Source organism: Catharus ustulatus, chromosome 11 (genome assembly GCF_009819885.2).
Source record: "Catharus ustulatus isolate bCatUst1 chromosome 11, bCatUst1.pri.v2, whole genome shotgun sequence".
Taxonomy (NCBI): Eukaryota; Metazoa; Chordata; class Aves; order Passeriformes; family Turdidae; genus Catharus; species Catharus ustulatus.
Window position 1 is genome coordinate 16,201,982 of NC_046231.1, and position 24,358 is coordinate 16,226,339.

At 43.7% G+C, this 24,358-nt stretch overlaps 1 protein-coding gene across 2 annotated transcripts in view; it reads right to left on the reverse strand.

Moving 5' to 3' along the window:
- The window catches only part of MAF (MAF bZIP transcription factor), a 182,725-nt gene extending 158,675 nt beyond the window's left edge, over positions 1–24,050 (reverse strand). The window contains exons 1-2 of one of the 2 annotated variants that reach the window (XM_033070144.2): positions 22,174–24,050; positions 11,299–11,364 (exon numbers count right to left, since the gene is read on the reverse strand). In XM_033070144.2, coding sequence (XP_032926035.1) covers positions 11,331–11,364; positions 22,174–23,258 — 1,119 coding nt within the window. In that variant the 5' untranslated portion in view covers positions 23,259–24,050 and the 3' untranslated portion in view covers positions 11,299–11,330. The remainder of the gene's footprint in view (positions 1–11,298; positions 11,365–22,173) is intronic. The other variant, XM_033070143.2, reaches the window with a different exon arrangement.
- Positions 24,051–24,358: the final 308 nt, after the last annotated feature.

Sequence of the window (24,358 nt, forward strand, 5' to 3'; positions counted from 1 at the left end):
CATAACAGAGTTCTGTGAACATTTCTCAACAAGATCTCCCTTTAGAGCTAGAAAATACTTGGGGTAAAATATTTACCTGACTTGATTGCTACTTTCCCTGATTCTGCATACACTCTTATTGTGTGCAGAAAGTTCATACTTTTATATACTTTTCAAGTTGATGAGGTGATCACTGGTGGCATATGGATGTCCAAAGCAGTTCTATGAGAAAGGGGATGTATACAATGCAAAGCAGAGGTACAACCTCAAAGAAGAAAAAGATACTTGTATCATAAAGGGACATTCTTATCTTCTCCTCATAAAAGTCTGTTATGAGTATGAACACCCCAACTATGACCCTTCAAAATCTGTCAAATTTTGTCTCCAGAACTGGTACCTGGTCTGTCTGAGTGAGGTGTCAGCGTGTGCACATCCATTAGCACTTTTGTAGGCAGAGTTTGGTTAAGACTTCAGTTAGGAAGCCAAAATCCTTCAAAACTTAAATCCACCTCCAGGAGATGCTGCCTGGTATTCTGCCATGCAGATTAATCCCACTGCAGAGCAATTTGTGCCAGCACATCTGAAAAGAAAAGTCCCTGGGGAATATTTACTCACAAATAAATACTTTTGGTTTTCTCCAGCATATCTCCCTACCAACCTCCCTGGCAAGACACTGGAAGTCAATGAGAGGAACAGAATTAGCAGATTCTGTTTCCCACTTTTTTTTTTCCCAAGGAGCAAAGAGATTTTTCAGGAAATATATTTTTCAAAAAAGCAATTTAAAGCCAAGAGCTAAGTCCATCCAGAGAGCCAAGAAATCCTCTCTGGTTCACCTTCATCTGTGGCATTTTGGGGCAAACTTCCTTCTGTCACAATGGAAAATCTGGATCTACCTAAACTGGAGCTGAGCAGCTATACCAGCAGAGGGAAAGGTGGTGTGCAGATGGCTGTAGCTGCTCAGCTGCTTTTGAAATTCATGAAACCTGTGGGACAGATTATGTATGCAGCACCTTATGCACCCCAAGGTGTTACCTACAACCAGAGAGGCTGAAACTCACCTCCCATTCTTACTTTCATATATAAAATTATAAAATGTTAAAACATGTTTCCTAAAGCCTGTCATTACACTCTGGCTGCACGTTGCACTACAATATTCCTGTTACCAGGGTAAATTCGTGGGGAAGCTGCAGTTAGCACTCCCAGGTAAAGAAGTGCTCTGTACCCTACATCCTACAAAAGACAGAATATCAGAGTGAGAATTAAATTATTCCCCTTTCAGATGCTGTAAAGCCTCCAGGTAGCATCCTCAAAGTCCTTTTCAACACAGGTAAATTGAATTCCAGCAAGTTTACTGTATGCAGACTCTTCAGACGAGATATTAAATAACAATGTCATGACCATAACTTATGAAAAAAAGACTAGAAAACATGGCACTGTTTAGTCTAGAGAAAAGGACACTGCTGCAAGCCATAACAGCCTTCAAATATGCAAAGGGTCAGAGCAGAGAGGAAAAGAATGGGCTGTCCTCTGCGTGGGGACATGAGGGACCTGAGCTGTGGAGACAAGGAGAGATGCTTTTGAGAAGGGACAGTGGTGATGGTCTGCCAGGGAGGTGTCACACTCTCCATGGGGGGCTAAAACAACAGGTTATGCAAATATCCATCAGGGATAATGCAAGCCTGCCTGACCCTGCCTCACAGCAAAAGGATGGATTACATCACCTCCTGAGATTCCTGGTAACCCTGTTCCACTTATGATTTTATATAGCTGAGCCCCAAAGGGCAATTTGCCCCAATGCCCAAACTTTTCCTTTATCTGCTCAGGGCCGGTGCATCAGTTCTTCCCACCAGCCAATTACTCGATTTGGGATGTGCTCATGGAAATGTAAAGGCTGATGTCTGTTGGAAGCAAAGTAATCTGCTCCCCTGACAGCAGCACAGGCATGGCAGGAGGAGCTGGCCCGGGCAGATCTGAAGAGCGGTGCTGCTGCAGGAAAGCCTTACAAAAGGCAGCTCCTGAACCCAGGCCAGGCTGCAAAGCCCCAAAAATGAGGCACGTGGGACACGGAGTGGGGATGTGTTGCCAAGGAGCAGTGAGTCTCCAGATGTGTGACAAACACCCTCTGACAAGCAGAGTTTGCTGTGCTGGAGGAATGGGAGGTTTTTGGGTGTGACTCTTGCTTTCTTGAATTAAATTAAATTAAATTTAATTTAAATTTCTTAAATTAAATTTTAAAATGAAACAATTGCTCTTCCACTTTAGCTTTTCCAGTTTATTTTCTTGCAAACTTTTTTCTGCCATATATGCCATAATAACCCATAATCTTTTTGGTGCATTATCTTGCCAAAGTTGAATTCTTATATGGCAAATTAAATTAAACTTCTTGATTACAAACCGGGAAAAATAAATTGCAAGAAATGCTTAAAGGGATAATATATCAATAAATAATCCTTGCACTTAATCTGAAAACCATTAGGTAGTTGGAGTGATGACTGATTTAACACCACCCATTTAGTGTACCTGTGATAATGTGTTATTTAAACTAAAGACTTTATATTAAATACAATTCAGACCAAAACATTAATTTGGAAATAATTGTATAACTTGAGGGATTTTTTTCCTACTTTTATTTTTTAAAGATTTAATTAAAAACACAAGATGAAATAAATATTTTAGGCAACCAGCAACAAAATGGGAAAATACCATGTGTTTGGAGTTTTAGTGCCCTCTGAGTGCTGGAATTTATTTGCAGCAAGCAGAAAATAGACAGCAAGCATAAAAATTCAGCAGATTCCCGCTAGTAAAATTATTTATCAAGCTAACAAGGGAGGAACCCTTCTAGTAGCAACAAGCCAGCAAGGAAAAGACGTGCCTTTATATTTTACCTTTGGGTTAGCACACCAGTAAAAATGCCAACTGACAAGCACTTCACATAAACATTTCTTTCTAAATGAGCTGCCTTGTTAGAAAAAAAATCTAAGCAAAGGAGCAGTACAGTCAACAGACAGAAAAAACCCCAGCATGAATACTACATTGCTGCATATTACAGGAAAATATAAATAAAGACATAAAAATAATGTTGATGCATAAATGACTTTAATGAATTAACACTTCATTTTGCATTCAAATTAACTACTTGGGCTATAAATCTATCTTAGCTTCAATCCTTCCAGGAAAGAATACATGTCAGTTATCTATTATTTACATCTTTCTTACCTCTGGAACTAAACGTATGCATGCACACTCAAAAAAAAAAAAGAAGAAAAAAAGAAGTGTGAAATATGTGTGTGTGTGTATTCATTCACGTGCTCTTGTTAGAGCTGTGCTACTCAAGCCCCACTGCAATATTTATCGTATACTTATTTTACGACTGAAGCCCTGAAGTAGGTTTTACAGTTTAGTTTAACGATAGCAAACTTTGATTATAAATTATAAGTGGCTTTATTGCAGCCTGAAGAGGCACAAAATTTGGAGACACTTGATTGCCTGATCCCAATTAAATTTTAAAGAAATAGTAAAGCGACACACATTGGCTGAATAGCTGAGCTCCAAGGAGCACAGCAAATTACTCCTGTTGGCTGTGCAGTGGGGTTAGACCCTCCCAGGACTTCTTTGCTAGAATGAACATTTGACAATTGTCAGCAAGCTTTAAAATAAAACCAAACTAAACAAAAGAAACAAAACAAAACAAAAACAACCAAGGATGGTTCTCAAGCATTATTATTTTCATTGCGAAAAAAAAAGCTCGTGGGAGAGTAGGGGGCAAGATCAGACACTACTTTTTCAGCTGGTTCTGTAACTCAGGAAGTAAAACCTGCCACAATTGTTGACAAAGGGAGAAAAAAGTAAAGTTTTACTCTAAACGGAGCAGGCAGAGGGAAGCACAGGTCGGAGCAGAGTTTCTGACCGATCTCAGATGGTTTTCTGGACACGGTTGTAAGACAGACCTGGTATCACTCACTAAAGATTCCAAAGGCAAGCAAGAAAGATGGGGAAAGGTAGAAGCAAAAAACCAAATTACTGAATTAAAAAAAAAAAAAAAAAAAAAAAAGTCTGTTTAGAGCTTTTGCTCCCCTCAAAGCCTGACATTCGTGTCACCTCTGCAGCAGCTCACAGCGAAGGCAGCGAATGCAGTGTCTGCCACTCCCTGCTCCAGCCAGCCCCGGGCACTGCTGGGCTGAGGGAGAAAGTGTCCAGCTCCGAGATTCTGAAATTCCACCCCTGGGCCCGATCTTGCACTCTGTGCACACCCAAATCCTGCAGAAACAATGGGGTTTCTGGTCGTATAGGAAATGCTGAAGTGAGCTGGCATTTGTTAGCTGCTGATGGATTACATTAATATGAATATTTGTCTGTAGGGGACAAACACTTTTGAGAAGTGAGCGCAACATTATGGGCAAAACATCAGCAATAATAACAAAAAAGGATAGAGAGAAGCATCATTGATGTAAACCATGAAATAAATAATATATGTCAACTTTTATGTTTCTTGCCTTTGATCTGGGTATAGCTGACATTAAGTCCAGGAACTGATACCTTTTTAGCTGAGAAGACACAAGATGTCAAGTTCTATTTTTTAGTGCAAGGCCGACACACGAAAACAAAGCTAAAGGAGTCGAAGAATTGAGCATAACAAAAACCACTGGTATTATCTCTTGTCATGGGAAAGAAAATGATGGGAGTTTCCATGGAATTTGAATGGTTAATATGATGTTGTCTTCACTTTGCCATTCTTCCTTATTAGAATATAATTTGTGTCCAAGTAGTATTGAAAGAGTTTGATCCTGAGCACAGCAAGGGAATGCTGTGGGTAGAGCCACTGCAGAATGAGGACTACAAAATGTACTCACGTGCTTATTCCTCATTCCCTGCCTGCCTCTTGTTTCAACTCTCTTGTAAAGATGTTTGAAAGTGAAGCTGTTTGGAGGCACACATAAAAGTATCCATTAAAGGCATTACATTACAACTCCACTGGATCCTGCCCAAGTGATACAGAGGCAAGCTGGAGCATCACCACAGATCCCAGGGAGGCGACTCCTGCATGGTTTTGGTGGCACCAAGTAAATCTGGTCTTTGCTTTACTTGCTTGTTTGCTTTTTACTAGCACCAGCCCTCTGGCATGGGACTAAGCCCAGAGCCACTCTATCAGCTCCCCCATGCTCCTTATCAGTTACGTCAGGTAATAGGAAGCAGAATTTGGCCCTAGGTGTCTGCACTGGAGCTGAAATTGGGTTAGTAGGTTGTTCCTATACACTTTACAGCTGTTGCTGGCTAAAATCACAGCCAGAAGGTTGCAGACAAGCAGGAGAAGTGCCACCTTGGATTTTCTCCCTTTAAAACATGCACTTCTCCCCAAGGAAATCACTCTTCCTCTGGGAGACCTGGGATGTGCTGCCATGCACCCCTCTCTTTACTGCCTGGCTCCGTTAAGATTTCCATGCCTTCACACCCCCTTTCCTAAATTTAGCCTGGGCCTGAATCTTGGTGCCTGCTCCGGGCTGTGGTGCTGCAGAAGGGCTGGGGAGCCCAGCTCTGCCGTCAATAACCTGGCACAAAGGGCCTGCACAACGCCGAGCCAAGATTTAATTACCTATCACCGCTAACAAAAGCTCTCTTTATTTTGATTAACTTTGAGGGAACAAGGTTCCCCACCATCAGGGTATGTTTAAGTAATTACGCTGTACAGACTAATATGCCTGAAAACACAAAAAGAGGGGGAGTAGGGAGAGGGGAGAGAAGAAAGGGAAGACATGAGCTCAGCCTTACTTCCCAATTTAAACTAGGAATGACCTCAGGGTCAATTTTTCAGAGTATCTCAGATCAATTCAATTCTCACCTCCGCTGCCTACCTGCTAGCAAATGAACTTACTGTGCCTTCCAATAGACAGAAATGACTAAAAAGGAAATCGCATTTAGCTGCATCTGAATAACCATGGTTATTAGATGATGCGTGCAGAGGAAAAATTACCATTTCCCTTCTCCTTCTCCTCCTTGTGATTGTCATTCTCACCTCACTGGTGATTAAGATGTAGGATGCTCTCGCAGATTGTTAATTAGGTGTTAATATCTGCAAGGGGCCACAGCAAGCTCCTACACCTGAGGTCATTTCTCAGAAGTCAGGCTGTCTCCGGTGACAATACCTGTAATTCCCATAGCTAGTTTGATTCCCACTCAACAGCTGGAGCTAGTGTTTCTTTCATGTCTGGTTTCATTTCCTATCTGAAATTATATGAGTGCTAATATCTTTATTATCTTTCCCCTAGAAGTGCAATGCTGGAGCATGGCACAGCGTGTTGTTCATAGGCTTTCTTTTCTTTTTCTTTTTTTTCTCACAGCATTTTCAAAACATTTCAAGCAAAAATCTTTATAGTTAGCGAATTTACAGCTGAGGACTCCATTATGGTTTGGGAGGGGTAGAAGGTAGGAGGGAAACAATAACAATTTGGGGATGGAAGAAAAGAAAAGCTGCACAACTGCTGAATGATAATGGCTCAGACCTTGGGAAAAAAGGTAATGGCAGGAAGGGGAGGAATTACAAGGACAGTGTGACCTCTGCTTGCCTTGCAGGTGCACAGGAGCTATTCTGTACACAGAGGTATTAAAGATATATTGTCTTTAAGAGAGAGAGGGGGCACATAACTGATTTTGCCTACATTTTGGCACGTTCAAAATCAGGGTACAGTTATGCGCAATTCAGAAAATGACCAGTTCCCAAAGCACCTGATCATTGTAGCCCTGGCTCAGTGCACTCAGGAGACTAAATTCCCATCCCAGTAAAAATGGTGCGTGGGACCTGGGTAACACCAGTGATTTGTCTTCCCAGAGTATGAAGTAAAGCAAATGACAAGTACTTCAATAAACCAGTTTTCATTAAAGGGCTTCAAGGAACATTACAGCTATTTTTTAACTCCCACAAAACCCTAGAAGGTAAGAATTAATTATCTAGGTTTATAACTGTGTAAACTGAGATATAAAGAGATCAACGGTAACAGACCTTTAGAAACCTCAGATAACAAGTTTAAAGTGCTTCAATATTTTGCTGAATCTAGAAGCAAATAAGTGGGTCAAAGTCTCACAAGTGAGTCAGACTGTGACTCCCAACTCCCGTTTTCTTCACTCTCTAAACATTGTGACTATATGTGGAGCTGGAGAAGTAATTTTATACGTGGGATGTTAAATCAGTACTTTTCCTGTCTCATCAATCTCCTGTATTTTGGTACAGTGCGAATCATTTGGTAAGTGGCACAAATTAGAAAACCCAGGAGAGATGCTAAAAATATTTCTTTTTTTTTTTTTTTTATAGCACTTAAAATCCTTTATTAGAACTAAACAACAGCAAGAACTACATCACCGGAAAATATTTTAGAACTTGCTCTAAACACAGGGAAAAGTATTAAATTACTTTCCTGGGTATTTTAAGGGAGTAAAAGCTGTTACATATGGCATATACTTTCTCTTCAGTCATAAAGATTTGAGACATTTTCATACTTCAAATTCATAGGACTAAGCTAGAAAGGCATTTGAGGCATAGTAAAATCCTGCCTTTTTTAAACACTCGAGAACTTATTTTTTACCTATGTAAAATGATCTGTAAATTGTACTGAATATGTTTGTGGAGAGGAAAGGGAGGGGGAGAGGTTACTCTGAATTTTTTAATCAAGAATAACATATTGCATCCCATTTGATAAAAAAAAGATGCTCATTTAGGCTTAATACAGCACATCTGCTTGAAAAATACATACAAGGCTCCCATTGACTGCTGTGGGAAGTTTGCCAATAATATTTCATGGAAGTTATCTTGATATCAGCCTCGGAAAATAAAGACATTTTACAGGGAGTGTTAATTCAACAACGTAAAGTTAAAAATAACTTGCTCATGCACAAAGAAATTTGATTGTTTTTACAGTTCTTAGCTTTAATTTTCAATTTTATCAGATGTACAGTCTAGGAATAAAAACAAGATCTAATTTGCAGTGAAAAGAGAAATGATATCATGAACAGACAGACTCAACTGCACTTCAAAAACATGTGTGAATAGTAGGAGAATGCAAAAGGTCTTACACAAAACACAAATCTCTTTTAAAAATGCATGTGCAAATGCAGGAATAGCAGTGAAAAGTAAGTAAATGTGTATTTTCAGAGCGCCATGATTTCCCCTGTGTGAAAGGTCTTAGAGGCAAACTGGAAAAGGAACAGAAAATACATTTTTGTTCTTTACTGCTCCTTATTCTCCCCTTAGTTTAGGTCTCATCCATATGGGGAAATTAGGAAATAAACTATACTGCAGTGCTATTCATTGCTTGGGTGGACACTCCTACTCTAGAATAAGAGTGGATTTTTCTGGTTAATTTATTTTATTTTGAAAGCAGCTTAGCTGTACTGGGGAAGGGGAAAATCCACCTTTACTCCCAAATAAGAATATCCATCCCAGGAATTCACAGCTCAGCTCCTCTATTTGAGTTCGGATTTTGCTTTTTATTAGTACAACCTCCCCTGTAGATATTTCATTGGGGTGGAAGTGTGGGAATTCAAGGGAGATTTTACCAAAGGCTTCTGTGGCACCAGAAGCCCACCCAGGATTTCTCCTCTCACCTGGGATGCAGGTAGGATGCAGTTCAGATCCCAGGGTCCATCATTGGCTCATCCTGCCCTTGGAGCTCTAAAAAAAGTCCTTCAGAGCCTCTTTGAAAACTGAAAAATTATTACACACAGCAATAAAAAAAAAAAAACAACAGATTTTTTTTCTTGTCCTTTTTAAGAAAACACCTAGCTACATTTCTTATGTCAAAAGCAAATTCTACTTTCCAACATCATCATGCTGATCAGGAAATAAAGGGCTGTTTTATTCCTGTTGGTTCCATGATACTGGAGGATGGAAAAGCTCTTCTGCCCCAAATAAAACACAGTGAAGCACAGTGAAATACACCTGGGATTATGTATGTGTAGTAAGGGACCTTAGCTGGTGCTGCTGGGAGCTGGAATAAGACAAAACACAGCCCTTGGAAAATAACAGTTGCTTTGTGAAACACCACAATGGATCCTTCGTGGTATTTTTATGGGGTAGCAACTAATTTTGTTGCTGGTATATCAGTGTACATCATAAACACAAAATTCATCCTGCAGTGCTTACTCTGAAAGCTCTCAGAAGTGGGAGGACATGGAGTGACACCAGCACTGGCCCCCACCACCCCAGCTGCTGCCTCACCTGCCAGGGACATCATGGTGAGAACCTCTTAACCAGCAACCACCAAATATTCCAGTCACACTCATCAAATAAATGGCCTTGAAATCCTAAAAGTTTGCCAGAAATAACATAATTCCTTCAAAGGAGCCAAGTTAGTAAGTCAGACCATGGAGACTACTGTCCACTGCTATAAATGTACAGTCTTAAATTCCCCCAACCAAGCCACCTCCATGAATATCAAGTGAGCTCTCCTTCAGACAGCGTGGAGGATCGGAGTTTTCATATCTAAGCTTATTATTCCTAATATCACAGAGACACTTCCCTGAATTGTCCTTCTCCTGCCCAAATTCCCCATCTGACCAGATGTCTTTCTCTCTCCTGCTTTCACCTGTTAATCATGTTCACAGCTGAAATTTGATTTCTCTCCCAACAGTAACCTTAGATGAAATATTACCATAGGGGTCAGAACTGCCTGAACCTTGCCGTAAAAGTTTGTTAACTCTTCCAAGACCCAAGAGCTATTTGCTTAAAACTAACAGATTTTGATGTTGGTTGTTTTGTTGGTATTTTATCTATAATATGTGAAAATACAACCACAAAATACCAAAGGAAGACACAAGGAATTGTCCCAGAGAACAGCAGGCTAAGCAAGTCTTGAGATCACAAGTGTCGATAAGGGGAAAAGATTTCCTTTTTAATTATATGGATAAAAAGAATAAATATCACTAATTTATATAAATCTAATAGTCACATATATGAATTACAGGAAGCATGGCAGGTTTTCCCATGGGATTATTGAAATTAGAAATGTTTCCCTAGGAGCAAGTTGATGAAATGTGTGCTGCACCTTTGCAATTAAAATACACACTTCACATATTTACTTCAGCTGATAGTAACTCGGCTCTGTTCTTGCAAAAACATATTGCACTCTAAGTTTTCACAAAGAAATCCAAGTGGTCGTTTCCCTCTCATTTACAGTGGTGAAAAACAAGTTTAAAAATGCAATACAGGCAAAATCCCATCCAGGGTGTTCCTCAGGGAAGTAAGAGGAGCAACAGGCTTAAAATGAAGGTCCTGTAGTGCTCCTTAAGAAACCTATTCCTACAGCCCATACACTATCAAAAACTCCTCTCAGTTTCATTTAATGTACAGGCTAAAGCATCAATTACATCCTCCCCATCCCCACTTAAATTTTAAATAATAAATATGTTACTTAAATTTATTTTCAAATTCTCCCCATCCCCACTTAAATTTTAAATAATAAATATGTTACTTAAATTTATTTTCAAAATTAACAAATGAATCAATAATTTTAATTTATTATTTACATTTCTTTTAGAAGATAAAAAAATAAGTCTATTATTTAAACAAGTTTAATTCCATGAGCTAATAAAATTCAGCTGTTTCTAACAGCACTTAACCGTTGATCAAAGCGTGGCAGGCTGCATGGCAGCCTGTGTTCTTAACTAAAATAGGAGGTTTCATAAAAAAATTCACACAGGAATCTGTCCTTGCAACCTTGGTGCTCATTTAACCCACTTAGTATTTTTATAGTCAAGGTCAATAAAAGTCAGGTTCCACAGAAAAAAAAAATAAAGTGCCTGCTTGAGTCTAGCAGGGGAAGGGTTTGAAAGTTTTAATTCCCACATTTTCATTAGCGGCATATTTTTTAGTCAATGTTGACAGATTGAATGAACATGAATTTCCAGAGGAAAGTGGTGCTGTGAATTAAACTCTATTGTAATTTGTAAGTACTGAAGTCATCTAACACAGACTCATGATTTTCATCAAGATCTGAGGGAGATCTTCAGAAGACCCATCCTTAATCCCCGTAGCTGATGTCTGAACGCTAGCATTTGAAGAAAAAGAAAGAAAACATTTGCAAAGGATTCGATATGAGGTGTGGGACACGGGAGAGCTGCCTGGCTGACAAAAGTACAAAGCCCCATCATTGCAAGCGGTTCTTGTAGGCACCTGAAATCAGCCTCAGCCGAAAGCCCAGGAAACTGCAGCACAGCCTGTCACCGGCTCCCCGGGGCTGAGCAAAAAGCACCATCTTAGCAGCAGAAAACAAAGCAGTGAAATTACCACCCCTGCTGAAATACGGCAAATTGCTAATGAAAAGGAAAACATACCTTCTGGTTTTGACCTCAGGTAACAGGGATTTTCACATCACCGTTGTAGATGATTCTCTCGGGTACCTAATTTAGTAAATATATTAAAATAAACTATTATTAAAAGGAATATTTAACGTCATAAAGCCTGTCTGTTGTGCCACTATGGTACAGAATAGGACCTTTTATATGCAAATCCTAAATTAAATTTAGAAAGTCTCCTGTACTGTTTATTAACTCTGACTGAGTGAAGAATAAATGAACACAGTTTGAAGTGAAACATTTCTAGCTCACACATCTAGTATTCACTTCACATTAATAACAGCAGATTCTTACTGACAAATTACCTTAAAATCATGTATTTTTGCCTCACCAGTGAATATCAGTTTCTAAGGTCTGAAAGTGTGTAGCTTTCTGTATTTCTTTCTTAATGATTGTTATTAGCTGCACTAATGTAATTGGCAAAATAATAATCAATTTTTGTACACACTCCATTATTTTCAAGACAGTAGTTTAATAACAAAAGCAGAGCTGTCATTTCCCCCTGCAGTTATTCACACCGTACAAATTCATCCTGTCAACACATATTTAAAATCTAATTAAAAAAAAAATTCAACATAGAGTGAATCTTTGTACAATAAGTGAGACAAGTCAGTGAGTCAATCCACATTTCTTAAATATGGATATTTTGTTTTGTCCCTTACAATCAACTTTCTCTCCCTGAGTGTGCATGCACAGGCACAAACATATATTTCCTATGAAGTGCCTGCAGGAATGCCAGAGCTCCATGCATTTATTGTAACCGTGCAGCATAATCAGAGCAAGAATAAACCACAAGCCTGATCGACTTGAATAAAAAAAAAAGGGCAAGACAAACTATAGGTTCTTTTCCAGCATTTTGATTCCAGATTAGCTCTGCAGCTCTAAAAACAAAAGTGGGTGGCACATTTAGAGCCAGCTGAATTGTCCCTGTCCCACATCCCACCCAAAGGTCCCCACTCAAAAAAAACCCCTCTTGGAAAAGACCTCACATGCCACTGAAAGAGCTGCTGCCTTTTTGTTTTGTTTTGTTTTGTTTTGTTTCAGGTTTGGAGTTTTTTTGCTTTTTGGTTTTTTTTTTTTTTTGAGAAAGGGGATGATGCTTCCATAAATGCAATACTTGGCACCCGGCCCGGGATCTCTAAAGCAAATGACTCCTGTGGACCTCTGGTGTCATTTTCCTCAGGACGACCTCTCCTTTCATGCCAATCGGTTAATTCATCCTGTTATTAATGCAGGGGGCTGAGACGAACAGGTACTCAAGCCTCACACCTGAGGAGCATCTAGAAAATGATGTGGTCAGCCTGCTTTTAGTCTTTGCTGTGGCCATGCCTGCCCTAAACCCACACCCATTCCCTGCACAGCAGACCTTTCACCAACAAGGTACATTGCTTTACTTAGCAGCTTTATTTAACTATCAGTTTATTAATAAGGAAAGAGTCAAAGACAGTAACAGAGCGTGAAGGCAACCAGAGACACTAAGCAGATTTATTAATTTAAGAAGCTTGATCACTTTCCTTCATTTTATCTGACAGAGTTGGTGTAAGACAGTTATACTTCAATAAGTTCTCTACACTATACTGTGCTATTTTAAAAGGATTTCACAATAAAGGCAGCTGAAAGACTGTGCACAGTCTGGAGACCGTATCTGGTGTGACATGAATATAGTATTTTAACCAGATTTAATCTTGCAGTATTCCCTCCTCTACAATGACTTTGCAGGAGGAAACCCTACGGAAAGGAAAATCTGTTCATCCCACTCCACAGAACACTGAATTGCATTGCAGACTCCAGCAGCTCTTCCTACATATTAAAACTCTTTCATCAGGGAGTTTGGAGGCAGTTAAGCTAGAGGGAAGGAGTGAGAAAGGGGAAAAAAATACTATGTCTTGTTTGGTTCAATTTTGGGCTCATTTTTATTGTCCCAGCTCTCAGTGCTGGAGGGAGCAGAGGCTGTTTGCAGTGGAGACACCTCAGCTTTGGAAGACAATACCAACACCCTGATTCCATCCCCTTCAGCAGGGCCATCCCCCTGCCAAGGCCTTGGCAAGAAGTTTTGTTTCAAAACTGGAGAAGCGGTGCTCAGGCTGCAGGAAAGGGAATCAGCCTGCTTTCTTACAGAAGAGGGCTTTAAGCTTAATCATATACACATTCCGAGGCACATCCACACAGACTTGTGAAACAGCCTCGGCAAACGCCGTTCCCGTACTTCAGATTCTTTAAAAGCCATGAAATGTAAATCCTGCCTGCTCCCATTCTCGCTCCCTGCAGAGAACTCGAGGCCTGATCCAAAAAGTCATTTTAAAAGCTCCCTTTGATTGTTGTTGGGTTTAGATTTGCCTCTGTGTGCGCACAGGTATGAAGGGGAAAAAATGAAGGATAGGGGAAAAAATTTAAGAACTAGAAAAGAAAAAAAAGGAATAAATAGAAAAAGAAAAGGAAAATAAGAGAGAAACATGAAGAGAGAAAAAGGAAAAGGAAAAAGAGAAGTGAGAGGAAAAAGGGAAAGGAAAAGAATAAAGGGAAAGAGAAGGGGAAAGAGAAGGGGGAGGGAAAGGGAAGGGAAAGAGAAGGGAAAGGGAAGGGAAAGGAAAGGAAAGGAAAGGAAAGGAAAGGAAAGGAAAGGAAAGGAAAGGAAAGGAAAGGAAAGGAAAGGAAAGGAAAGGAAAGGAAAGGAAAGGAAAGGAAAGGAAAGGAAAGGAAAGGAAAGGAAAGGAAAGGAAAGGAAAGGAAAGGAAAGGAAAGGAAAGGAAAGGAAAGGAGAAAAAAGAGAAGAGAAGAGAAGAGAAGAGAAGAGAAGAGAAGAGAAGAGAAGAGAAGAGAAGAGAAGAGAAGAGAAGAGAAGAGAAGAGAAGAGAAGAGAAGAGAAGAGAAGAGAAGAGAAGAGAAGAGAAGGAAAAGAAAAAAAGAAAAGAAAAGAAAAGAAAAGAAAAGAAAAGAAAAGAAAAGAAAAGAAAAGAAAAGAAAAGAAAAGAAAAGAAAAGAAAAGAAAAGAAAAGAAAAGAAAAGAAAAGAAAAGAAAAGAAAAGAAAAGATTGGAAGTACTGTGAGCAAAGCCGAGGGAAGTGCTCAGGACATACCTAGGGCCCGCGGAGCCGCCGGTGACAGCGGAGCTGCGCTCTGGGTGCGCGGCCACACGGATCCACAGTTCAGCCCTGACTCCCCGTGTGTTGCAGGGATGGGATTTAGAGAGAAACAAACAAAAAACAAACAAACAGCGGGTGCGATCCTCACCTTCCCGCCCTCCCGGGCGGCGGGGCCTGGCCCCGCACCTGCCTGAGCTGCGGCCCGGCCGGGCGGCCCCTGCAGGGGACAGGGACAGGGACAGGGACAGGGACACGGACAGGGACAGGGGCTGTGCCCGAGGGCAGAGATTACGGCAGAGACAGGGCTGTGTCCGGGCCAGGGGCTGTGCCAGGGACAAAGGGCTGTGCCGGACACAGAGCTGTGCCGGGGGCCGGGGCTGTACCCGTGACCTGGGGCTGTGCCGGGACAGGGCTGTGCCGGGCCAGGGCTGTGCCCTTGTCAGAGCTGTGGGGCCGGGGCTGTGCCCGGGACCTGGGGCAGTGCCGGGCCAGGGCTGTGCCCTTGTCAGAGCTGTGGGGCCGGGGCTGTGCCCGGGATCTGGGGCTGTGCCGGGACAACGCTGTGCCCTTGTCAGAGCTGTGGGGCCGGGGCTGTGCCCCGCTGGCCGTGAGGGGCCATGAGGGGCCGTGAGGGGCGAGGAGGGGCTGCATCCCTGCACGGACAGCCCGGGCCCGGGGCTCTCAGGAGCTGCTGGAAGCAGGGATGTGAAAATCCCTCCCAGAACCTCCCCAGTGCTGCCGAGGCAGGTGCCGGGCAGGCGGGCAGGAGGCAAAGGCGTGTGGGCACTGAGCTCTGCCGACACCCTGCTGTCCCCACAGCCTGCAGCCTTTCGGGGACACCCAGATTTAATGCAAACCCCAAGGACTGAGGGTCAGGGAGACACCAGAGCCTTTGCAGGCTCAACGCCTCTGTCCACAGCCATCAGCGTCTCTGCTGTATCAAGGCAAGCTGGGGCAACATTGCTCAGGACTGTGGGTCTTTATGAATTAACAATTGAGAGCAGCACCCAGGGACACTCCATCCTCTACCCCCGCTGGAAACTTGAGGACAGTGCTCGATTTATTTACTGGGGACTTTTTTTCTGCATGGACGAGAAACACCACTTCTAGCAAACTCCTGCTCTCGCTTTGGATCCTTCCACGTAAGATGTCGTATTGAGATGCATTACAAAACAATGACATTTATTAATTAAAAAAAAAAAGAAAACCATGTCACGAAGTCCACAGGGCTTCAAAACAAGCAAGGCGAGAGGCAGGGCAAGTTCTGTCCTTGTCACTCACGGCACCACGATTACAGGCCTGCACACTTCACCGTGTGTCACAAGTGACACAGTTTCAAAAGCCAGAATTTGGAGGGAAAAAAGTGGGTGCAGCAATCGTGAACGAAAATGATCATTTCAGAGAGCGCTGAAATACAGGCAGCGTGCATCAAGGGCACTGAGATGTTGTCACACTGTGCCGGGTCAAGCCGATACAGTGATAGATAGCTCGGGATGGAGCTGCCTGTCTGCCAGCTACAGCCTCGCAGATCCCTGGCCTTTTGCTTTTCACTTGAAAAGTTAAGTCACATCCTGGACTATTTTTGCATTGTGTTGGCTTAGAGCTCACAAATCTGAATGCACCCAGCCCTCAGAGTGACAAATGTTATTCTCGGTCCTCCTCCGCAATTTCAGGCAGTCAAGAATTAGATGCAGCAGAGTGTACAGTATTTTAATCTATTGATTTGTACCTGCTGTGCCCAAAAAAGTTCATTAGAGGAGCCTTACAATTATGAAGTGGTTCAGTGCTCAGCTCCCTCCCAAAAAAGACGAGTTCTTTCTTGGCCGCTCACCTCTGCCACGTTCTGGGGTGTGCTACATCATGTTATTCCTACCGAGACCTGCACTTAAAACAGAGATCTGAAGCATTTGGTTACAGTGTGTGTGTGTACAAGCAGGATTGGTTTTTGTCAGAGCTGAGCAAACAAAATCTATCTCACTCTCCATAGCTACCCCTGGAATGCCCAAGCCTCATGGCAGCCGCTCACAACACAGCGGTTCGGAAAGAGGGAGGGAAAAAAGTGTATTAAAAAAACCTTAATTCTTACACATTGAAGTACGTAGGATTTTTTTTTTTTCCTGCATGAAATTTTAAATTCAGCCATCTGAACAGGTGTCAGAAACAGTGGGTCCATTTAGCTCCTCTGATGATCGGAGTAATAAATATAGAGGATTTCCTTTCCACACAGCACATGCTGAAATGACACCAATGTAGTTCTGGCATCTGAGCAGATAATTCTGATATATGCATCATTTCCTCCCTAAATCCAGGAAGCAGCTACACTCTCTATCTGATATTAGTATATTATGTCAAATAGAAATTGGTATTAAAATTATGAATGATTCTAGATCAAGAACTTCCTACACACTGCGCAGAGGGAGGGGGAGGAAACAGCTGCACAAAAGCTTTCGGAAGGGAAAAGAAAAAAAGAGCTGGGAAAGTTCATTTTTTAAACTAAAAATTTGCTGCCATGTTTCGCGTGGGGGGAGTTTTCAAATGACATTTTGATTCAGCGCTGGTGTTTTGTTTTAAAAGGGTGAAGAAGACTTTCTAATAAATAGAAACTCTCCCCGCTCAGTTTGCAAACGGGCACTTCTCACCACATGCCTAAGGAGGAACAGTTCAGGAAATAAATATGCCCTGGTGTGACTGGGGTATTTCCCTCCCTTCTCCCATCTTTTTTTTTAGGATTCAGTCCAGGATGACATTTTTTTAAGCAGGGAAAACGCTGTAGCAAAACCAAAAAAATACTCTCGGCTTCTGCTCAGCAGAGGCCTGGAGGCTGGGTAGGAGAGGGTTGTGTTTCATTTTAGGAGGTGGAAATAAAAAACGCTTAGGGGCAAGGTGGGCTGGGAGGGAGGAGGGAGCTGAGCCTCATGCACACCATTTTCCAGCCAGCAAAGGGCCGCTGTCCATGCACGTATCTCCCAGCACCGGTCACATGAAAGTTCTTTGTAATGTAGTTAATAAATGGGAGAGCACTCTAGCACTATGGGAAAAATAGGATGCTGTTAGTGATGGGCAGATTAAGACCATGCACACCTTTGGATACCCAATTGCCTGGCTCGGGCAGCATTCCACCTGCTTTTTACCTGTGGGAGGACAGTGGGATCCTGCTCCCCTTTGAAATCCCCAGTGATTGCACCTCTGAGTTCAATGGGAGCAGGATTGAGGCCAGAGTCAAGCAAGGGGTGATTAATGAATGTAGGTTATTCAGAGCAGAGCGGTTCCAATTAGTCCTCAGCAAGCAGTCCTGCGGCAAAGGTGGGCGCTCCCCTGCAATGACTCATACAGAGAACCCCAATAGTCACTTTGCTTCAGTGAATATTAAAATGTGTACCTAATATTTTTCCCCTTCAGTTGGCCAGTTGGCGTGTTTCAGGCTGAAAATTCAACTGCAGCCTAAGGAAGGCTGCATTTTTGTTTTTTTTTTTTTAATTTGCAAAGCAAGATTGTCAACACAATGCCAAACTGGAAAAAAGCTTTTCTCCCCTCCCAGATTGCAGGTGTGATGGGAATTTTCCCTTTGTCACCCTATTCTAGGAAGTCTGTTTCTAGGAAGGTTTTCTCTTATCTCTCAAATCATTCAAATAGGATGTTTGGTTTTTTCCCTTTGTGAAAGAAGATACTTCAGGGAGGCAGCAGCGCTCTCCTCACTGTCAATTCACAGTACTCAGTCAATTCACAGTACTTTTGAAATCCTATTGCCTGCTCCTAACTTTGCCTGCAAGGAAGCCTGAAGTGACAGTGGGGTGTGAGGATGAGGCTGGACCAGAAGTGGTCCTGCTCCAGGCAGCTCGGAGTTCTGTGCTCCCTCGGGGGCTGCAGCACCACTCCAGCGGGGGCTCTGCTGATAACGGGTCTTGTCCCTTCCCTTCCCTTCCTTGCTCTCAGCAAGGGCAGCAGCAAAGCTTCTAAGTGAGCCCCTGCAAAAACACCTGGACATCGGTAAAGGCTCAGTCAGGGAAGGGAAGGTAGGAGACAAAATAACAAGCAGCCTTGTCTTTATGAGAGGAGATAATTCCCAGCTCGGCCAATAGCAACCAGTTTACCCACAGATTACACATTAACCAGAAAATGGAACTCAAATTAACCAGAATCTGGAGCTTGAACCATTACTCAAACCCTGGTGTAACTGCAGGTCAGATGCCAAAGGGCAGGTTGGTGCCCGGGCACGGGGAGGGGTGAGACACAGCATCGGCTTCGGAGACCAAGCCACTGCTGTCACCGACAGAGAGGCTGGTGTCCATCCCCGCCAAAGGGACCTCAGCAGGAGCACAGTGACCTCCAGCACCAGCCACTGCCCAGTTACACAGGCTATGGTGGGTGCAGGTGCTGCAGGGGGGCTCAGAGCCACACCTTGACCTTGCAGCTCGACCCTGGACCAGCCAGGCAGAGGGAAGGCAACAGGTCCTGTCCCTTCAGGGCCACCAGCAGCCGGGAGGGATGGTCTTACTGCTGGGAAGGAGTTGCATCAACAGCAGGGGGGGAAAATACAAAGGAGAAGTCTGAGGATAAACCCCCCATCCTGGAGAGGCTGGAGCATCCTTCGGAGAGGCCTCTGCCTCTCACAGAAAGTGGGCAGAAAATCCCATTCAGAGAGCAGGACAGCACTCTGCCGACGGACACTGGAGGCTCTCAGGGAAAGGTGGCTTTAAACAAACTGGGCCGAGTGTTTGAGGAGCCTCTCAAAGCTGAAATGCCCTTTGACATGGGGAACTGCAGTGAAGAGGGGCTCAGAGACCTGAATGTTTCTAGCACATTAACCTTTGGGGTTGATTGTTTAGAACAAATAACTCTCAAAAGTTGGAGGAAGTCCTTTGGATTTTTTTTTCTCCGCTCCTCAGCTCTCTCTGGACTTTCTAAGGCCTGTAGCAAAAGAAAAAACAACAAAACAAAACCAAAAAAACCCAAAACAAAACAAAAAAAAATCCACAGGGTAAACAAAAGAAAAAAGAGGGGTAAAAAAGCAAAGAAAAGAAAAAAGGAGGCAGTATGGACCAAAATGAAATCTTTCAATCTAGCTTTAAGTGGTTCTGTGATAAGCCAAGCCTGATGCAGTGTCATCTCTTACTAGAGACAGGCATGCTTAGCTGGGATCAGATGATAAGAGGATGTGAAGTCTTCTCTTTAACTTCACTCCATCATAAAACAATCAAAATACAGGGCCTTATCGTGTCATCAGGTTTTTAAGCAGACCATCCCTTTGAGATGTCCTAGAACTTGGTGGGATGATCTGAGTCACTGAAACTGCCCTCACTGCACTACTGAGAAGTCAGAAGCAGCACTGAAAGCTCACGTTTTTTTCATCTACCTGAAAGAGAACTCGAGTCCTAGCGGGTGACAATTTTCCGTTTTACACGAAGCTATCCTTCTCCTTCTCCCCTCCTGAACATTACTGAGCCCAGCTCGTGGGTCAGCATCGCCCCTTCGGCAGGCAGCACGCTGAAGCACTGCGCTCGCAGTTACGGAACTTTGAACTACAGACTAAGAAACTGAGTACGGAATCAAAAAAATGCAGTTTATTATTGTAGATTATTCTCTCTTTCGATATAACCATAGAGTTGAAAATGAAAGAAAAGCACATAGGAACATCACACGTGGTTAGTTAGTAACTCAAGATATAAAACAATTTTGCACAGCAAAATATGTAAAAGAAAAAGTAACTGACAAGATTTTTTTATATTTATTGTGGTAAGATTTACTTTCCATTTTTTTTTTTTAAAAGACAGGATATCAGTCCCTGAAAATAAAATTTACTGATTATTGCCTTTAAAACTGTGGAATTTTTGAAGTTACAGAAAATCCAGTTCTGCACCACAATACAACTGTAAAAAAATCTGCATCATTTTAAAACTGTGCAGTAATGCCATCTTTATAACTGCATAAATTGTATTAGCGTTCTAAACAGGTTTGTCATTTTTTTGTTGTTTTTGTATTATATGCTTGCAGGTTATATCTTAGTGCAATTCAGTCCCAAATACTTCAATTTTGAAAATAAAAAAAAAAACAACCCATACATTTTTAATGTAAAATACCCCTATAGATATAAACAGGGGTGCCTCCCCCTTTTAATACTTTGGTTTTCAAATACAGTCAGTGGTATAGCAAGGACTACATATACCCAACTTATATTTAAGTTGCAAGCACATGCTGCATAAACTACTTTTTAAAACAGTCCCGTTGCAAATTCTACCCCCCTTTACATCACGACAGTAAACAATTTAGTGCATCAATCTTTAAAAAAAAAAAATCTACATCTAAACAGACCTAACTCTTTCGAATTTATCTATAACATTCCTTTATCTGTAGCATACATTTTAACTGGGCTAACAGATGACAGAAACTAGAATTAAATTATATACTAGGAACCCAGAGCATTCCACATTTGACAATGACCAAACGCAAAAGGAAAAAAAAAAATGGGGCAGATCACTTAAAATTAATTTTAGACTGTTTTTAGGCAACAGCATGGTTTCAATGTCCCCCCCAAGTGGGATGTGAATTTTGTTTTTTAACATCTTTCCGAAGTTCTTTCTGTGTTTTTGTTTTTTTGATTTTTTTTTTAATTTTTTTTGCCACATTATGTTACCAAAATCCATTCTGGCAGGTTTTTTGAGAGGGAATGCTTCAGTGCATTTAAAAGGAAGTCTGAAGTTTTGAGTAACTCAAAGCAGTTTTAGAGCAGATGCAAACTTTAATGGGAGGAAGAGGAGGAGGAAGATCAAAGGTTGCACTTTTTTGCTTTCAACCCAAAAAAGTGATGAGGCAATAAAACAAAAGGATGAATGCCATGCCATAATAGTTTCCAAAAGTCCATTTCCAAGCAAAAGAAAAAAAAAATAATTATACCATACATGACCAGCATGCAGGGTTTTTTATTAATATAATGTCTCTTTTTCATAGTCTTTTGAAACAGTTATAGTTCATTGTTGCTAAGACAAAATAGCAAGCGTAATGCATGAGATGAGTATGGGATTCTAATGGCAGACTAAAGTCTCACGTTTGGCAGATTAAGGCCAAAACTCACATGAACACACCGAAGGTTGATGCAGGCTTGATTTTGGCAGGTTGATCTAGGCATATCTCTAGTTTTGCACAACAACGCTAAAAACTGATGGAACTCAGCAAGCTGGAGTCTAAAATTTTCACATTGGATTTTTTTTGTATTTTTTTTGTTTAGTTTTTATTTTTTTTTAATTTTATTTTTCTTTCTGCAAAGCTCAAATCTCATATGAAGAACTCAGGATGGCAAAAAAAAAATCTGACTTTTTGGACACAGCAAGCTCAAAAGAAAAAAAGACCTCATGAACTTAAAAATATATATATATAATGTGGATGGCAGGTTTCAAAGAAAAACAAGCTTCATATGAAGAACTGAGTTGGTGGCGAGTTGAATCTTTCAAATTAAAAAAAAAAACACAACAGCAAGCCCCCACAAAAAAAATAAAAATAATAATAATAATAATAATAATAATAAACAGAAAGGAAACTCATGTAGAACTTTAGATTGGCCAACACGGAGCCAGCCCACCTTAAAAAGAAAAAAAAAACCAAAAACCAACCCAAAAAACAACTTTGTTTTAAAATTGTTTTGAGTTTTTTTGCTTTTTTTTTTTTAAAAAAAAAAGGTAATAGAAGGTGGCAAGCGGGGTTGTGGCTCTAGCAAAGCCCCCAACAACAACTCACACGGAGAACTTTTAGTTAAGGTGGCAAGGCTGTGGGAACTCACATGAAAAACTCTGGAGAGGAAGGGTTGTCGCTGCTGGATCCGTTTTCTCTGAAGCCATTGCTGACCAGCTTCTCGTACTTTTCCTTGTAGGCGTCCCTCTCCCGGACCAGCCTGGAGATCTCCTGCTTTAGGTGCTCCACTTGCTGCAGCAGCTGGTTCTTCTCCGACTCCAGGACGTGCCGCTGCTGGACCCTCTTGAAGCGGCAGGACTGGGCATAGCCCCTGTTTTTGAGGGTCCTCCTCTTCTGCTTCAGCCGGATCACCTCTTCCTTGCTGACGCCCCGCAGCTGCCGGTTCAGCTCCCGCACCGACATGGTCACCAGCTGCTCGTCGGAGAAGCGGTCGTCGAAGTGGAGGCCGCCGCCGCCGCCGCCGCCGCCGTGGTGCGGGTGGTGCAGCCCCCCGGCGCCGCCGCCGCCGCCGCCGCCACCGCCGGAGCCGGAGCCGGCGGCCGAGGAGGCGGAGGAGGGCGGCGCGCTGCCCGGCGCCGCGGCGTGGGGGTGCCCGCCGCCGCCGCCGCCGCCGCCGCCGCCGCCGTGGTGCGGGTGGTGGTGGTGGTGGTGGTAGTGGGGCGCGCCGCCCTGCGCCGCCGCCGCGGCGATCACCGCCGACACCACGGCGGCCGCCGAGCCCATCTCCTCGGCCGGCACGGAGCCGCCGGCGGCCGCGGCCAGCTGCTGCCCTCTAGCATAGCCATCGAAGGCGCCGGGCAGCGGGTGGTGGCTGCTGTTGATCAGCGCCTCCACCGCGTCCTCGGGGCTGAAGCCCAGCGCCTCCGGGTTGAGCTGCTGCGGGTACCCCGTCATCCAGTAGTAGTCTTCCAGGTGGGTCTTCTGGTCGGAGCCGGAGCCGGGGCTGGGCGCCGAGAAGCTGGGGGACGGGGGCACGGAGCTGCAGGGCGTGCTCATCGGGGTGGAGGAGAGCGATCCCCCGGCGATCAGGCGGCCGCACTGGCTGATAATGCGATCGGTCTCCACCGGCTCCTTTTTCACTTCAAACTTCATCAGATCGAAGTCATTAACATATTCCATGGCCAGGGGACTGGTGGGCAGGTCGGAGCTGCTCATCGCCAGCTCTGATGCCATCCTTTTGCTGCCGAGAGTCCTCCAGAAAGGGTGCGCTCCGGGAGCGAGGGGGCTGCTCTGAGTCGCCACCGGGTGAGCCAGCTTGATTTTTGGCGAGCTCCGCTCCGCTCTCCTGCTCTGCCTCCGCTCCGGTCCGCCCCGGCGGCTCCTCTCCCGCTCCGCGTTATCCCTCGCAGAGGCTCCGCTGATGCATCAGAGCGCGGGGCTCTCGCTATTCGCCTTTTGCATAGAGGGTTTTTTTTTTTTTTTCCTCCTCTCTCCCTCCCTTCTCTTTCTCTCTCCTCTCGCTCTCTTTCGCAGCTCGCGAACCGCAGCTGGAAGTGTTAGCTGGTGTTGTTGCGAGTAAATTTGTTGTTGTTGTTGTTTTGTTTTGTTATTTTTAACACTTCATGGTGCCTTTCCTCTGGGCTCTCTCGTGCAAAGTGCAGAGCGAGGAGAGAGGTTCATCGGGGGAGGGAGGAGGGAAAGAGAGCGAAGGCAAAAAAATAAAAAAAAAAAATCAAAGTCTGTATCGCAACCAAAATAATAATAATAATAAGAGTCTAAAAAAAAAAAAAAGAGAGAGAGGGAAAAAAAAAACCAACTCGGCCTCAAAGCTACAGCAAGAAGATGAAAAATATTTAAAGGTTTGATCCGGCAGGAGAGTTTAAAGCATTGCGGAGTTTTATAGCGCCCGTGACGTCAGGCGGGACACGGGCTCGGGGCCGGGCCAATGGGCGCGCGCTGCCCGGCCTCATTAGCATAAGAGTCTAGCGACAGGGAAACTTTGCGGGCTGTCAGTCAGGGCTCAGCTGACTGTCAGCGCCCGCTTAACCCCCTCCTGGCCGCCGGCACCGCGCCCGGGCTCCGGCTCGGCTCGGCTCGGCTCGGCCCGGCCGCCGGCCCGCTCCGCCCGCACCGCACCGCACCGCACCGCACCGTGCGCGCCCCCAAGCCGAGCGCTCTGCCCGGGCCGGAGCGCCCGGGAGCTGCCCCTGAGCCCGGCCCGGCACCCGAGGGCGAGGGGAGCTCGGTGCGGCCGGAGCAGGAGGGGAGCGGCGGACTCGGTACCCGGGGGAGCGGAGGGAGCGGGGGCAGCGCGGGGGCAGCGCGGGGCTCCG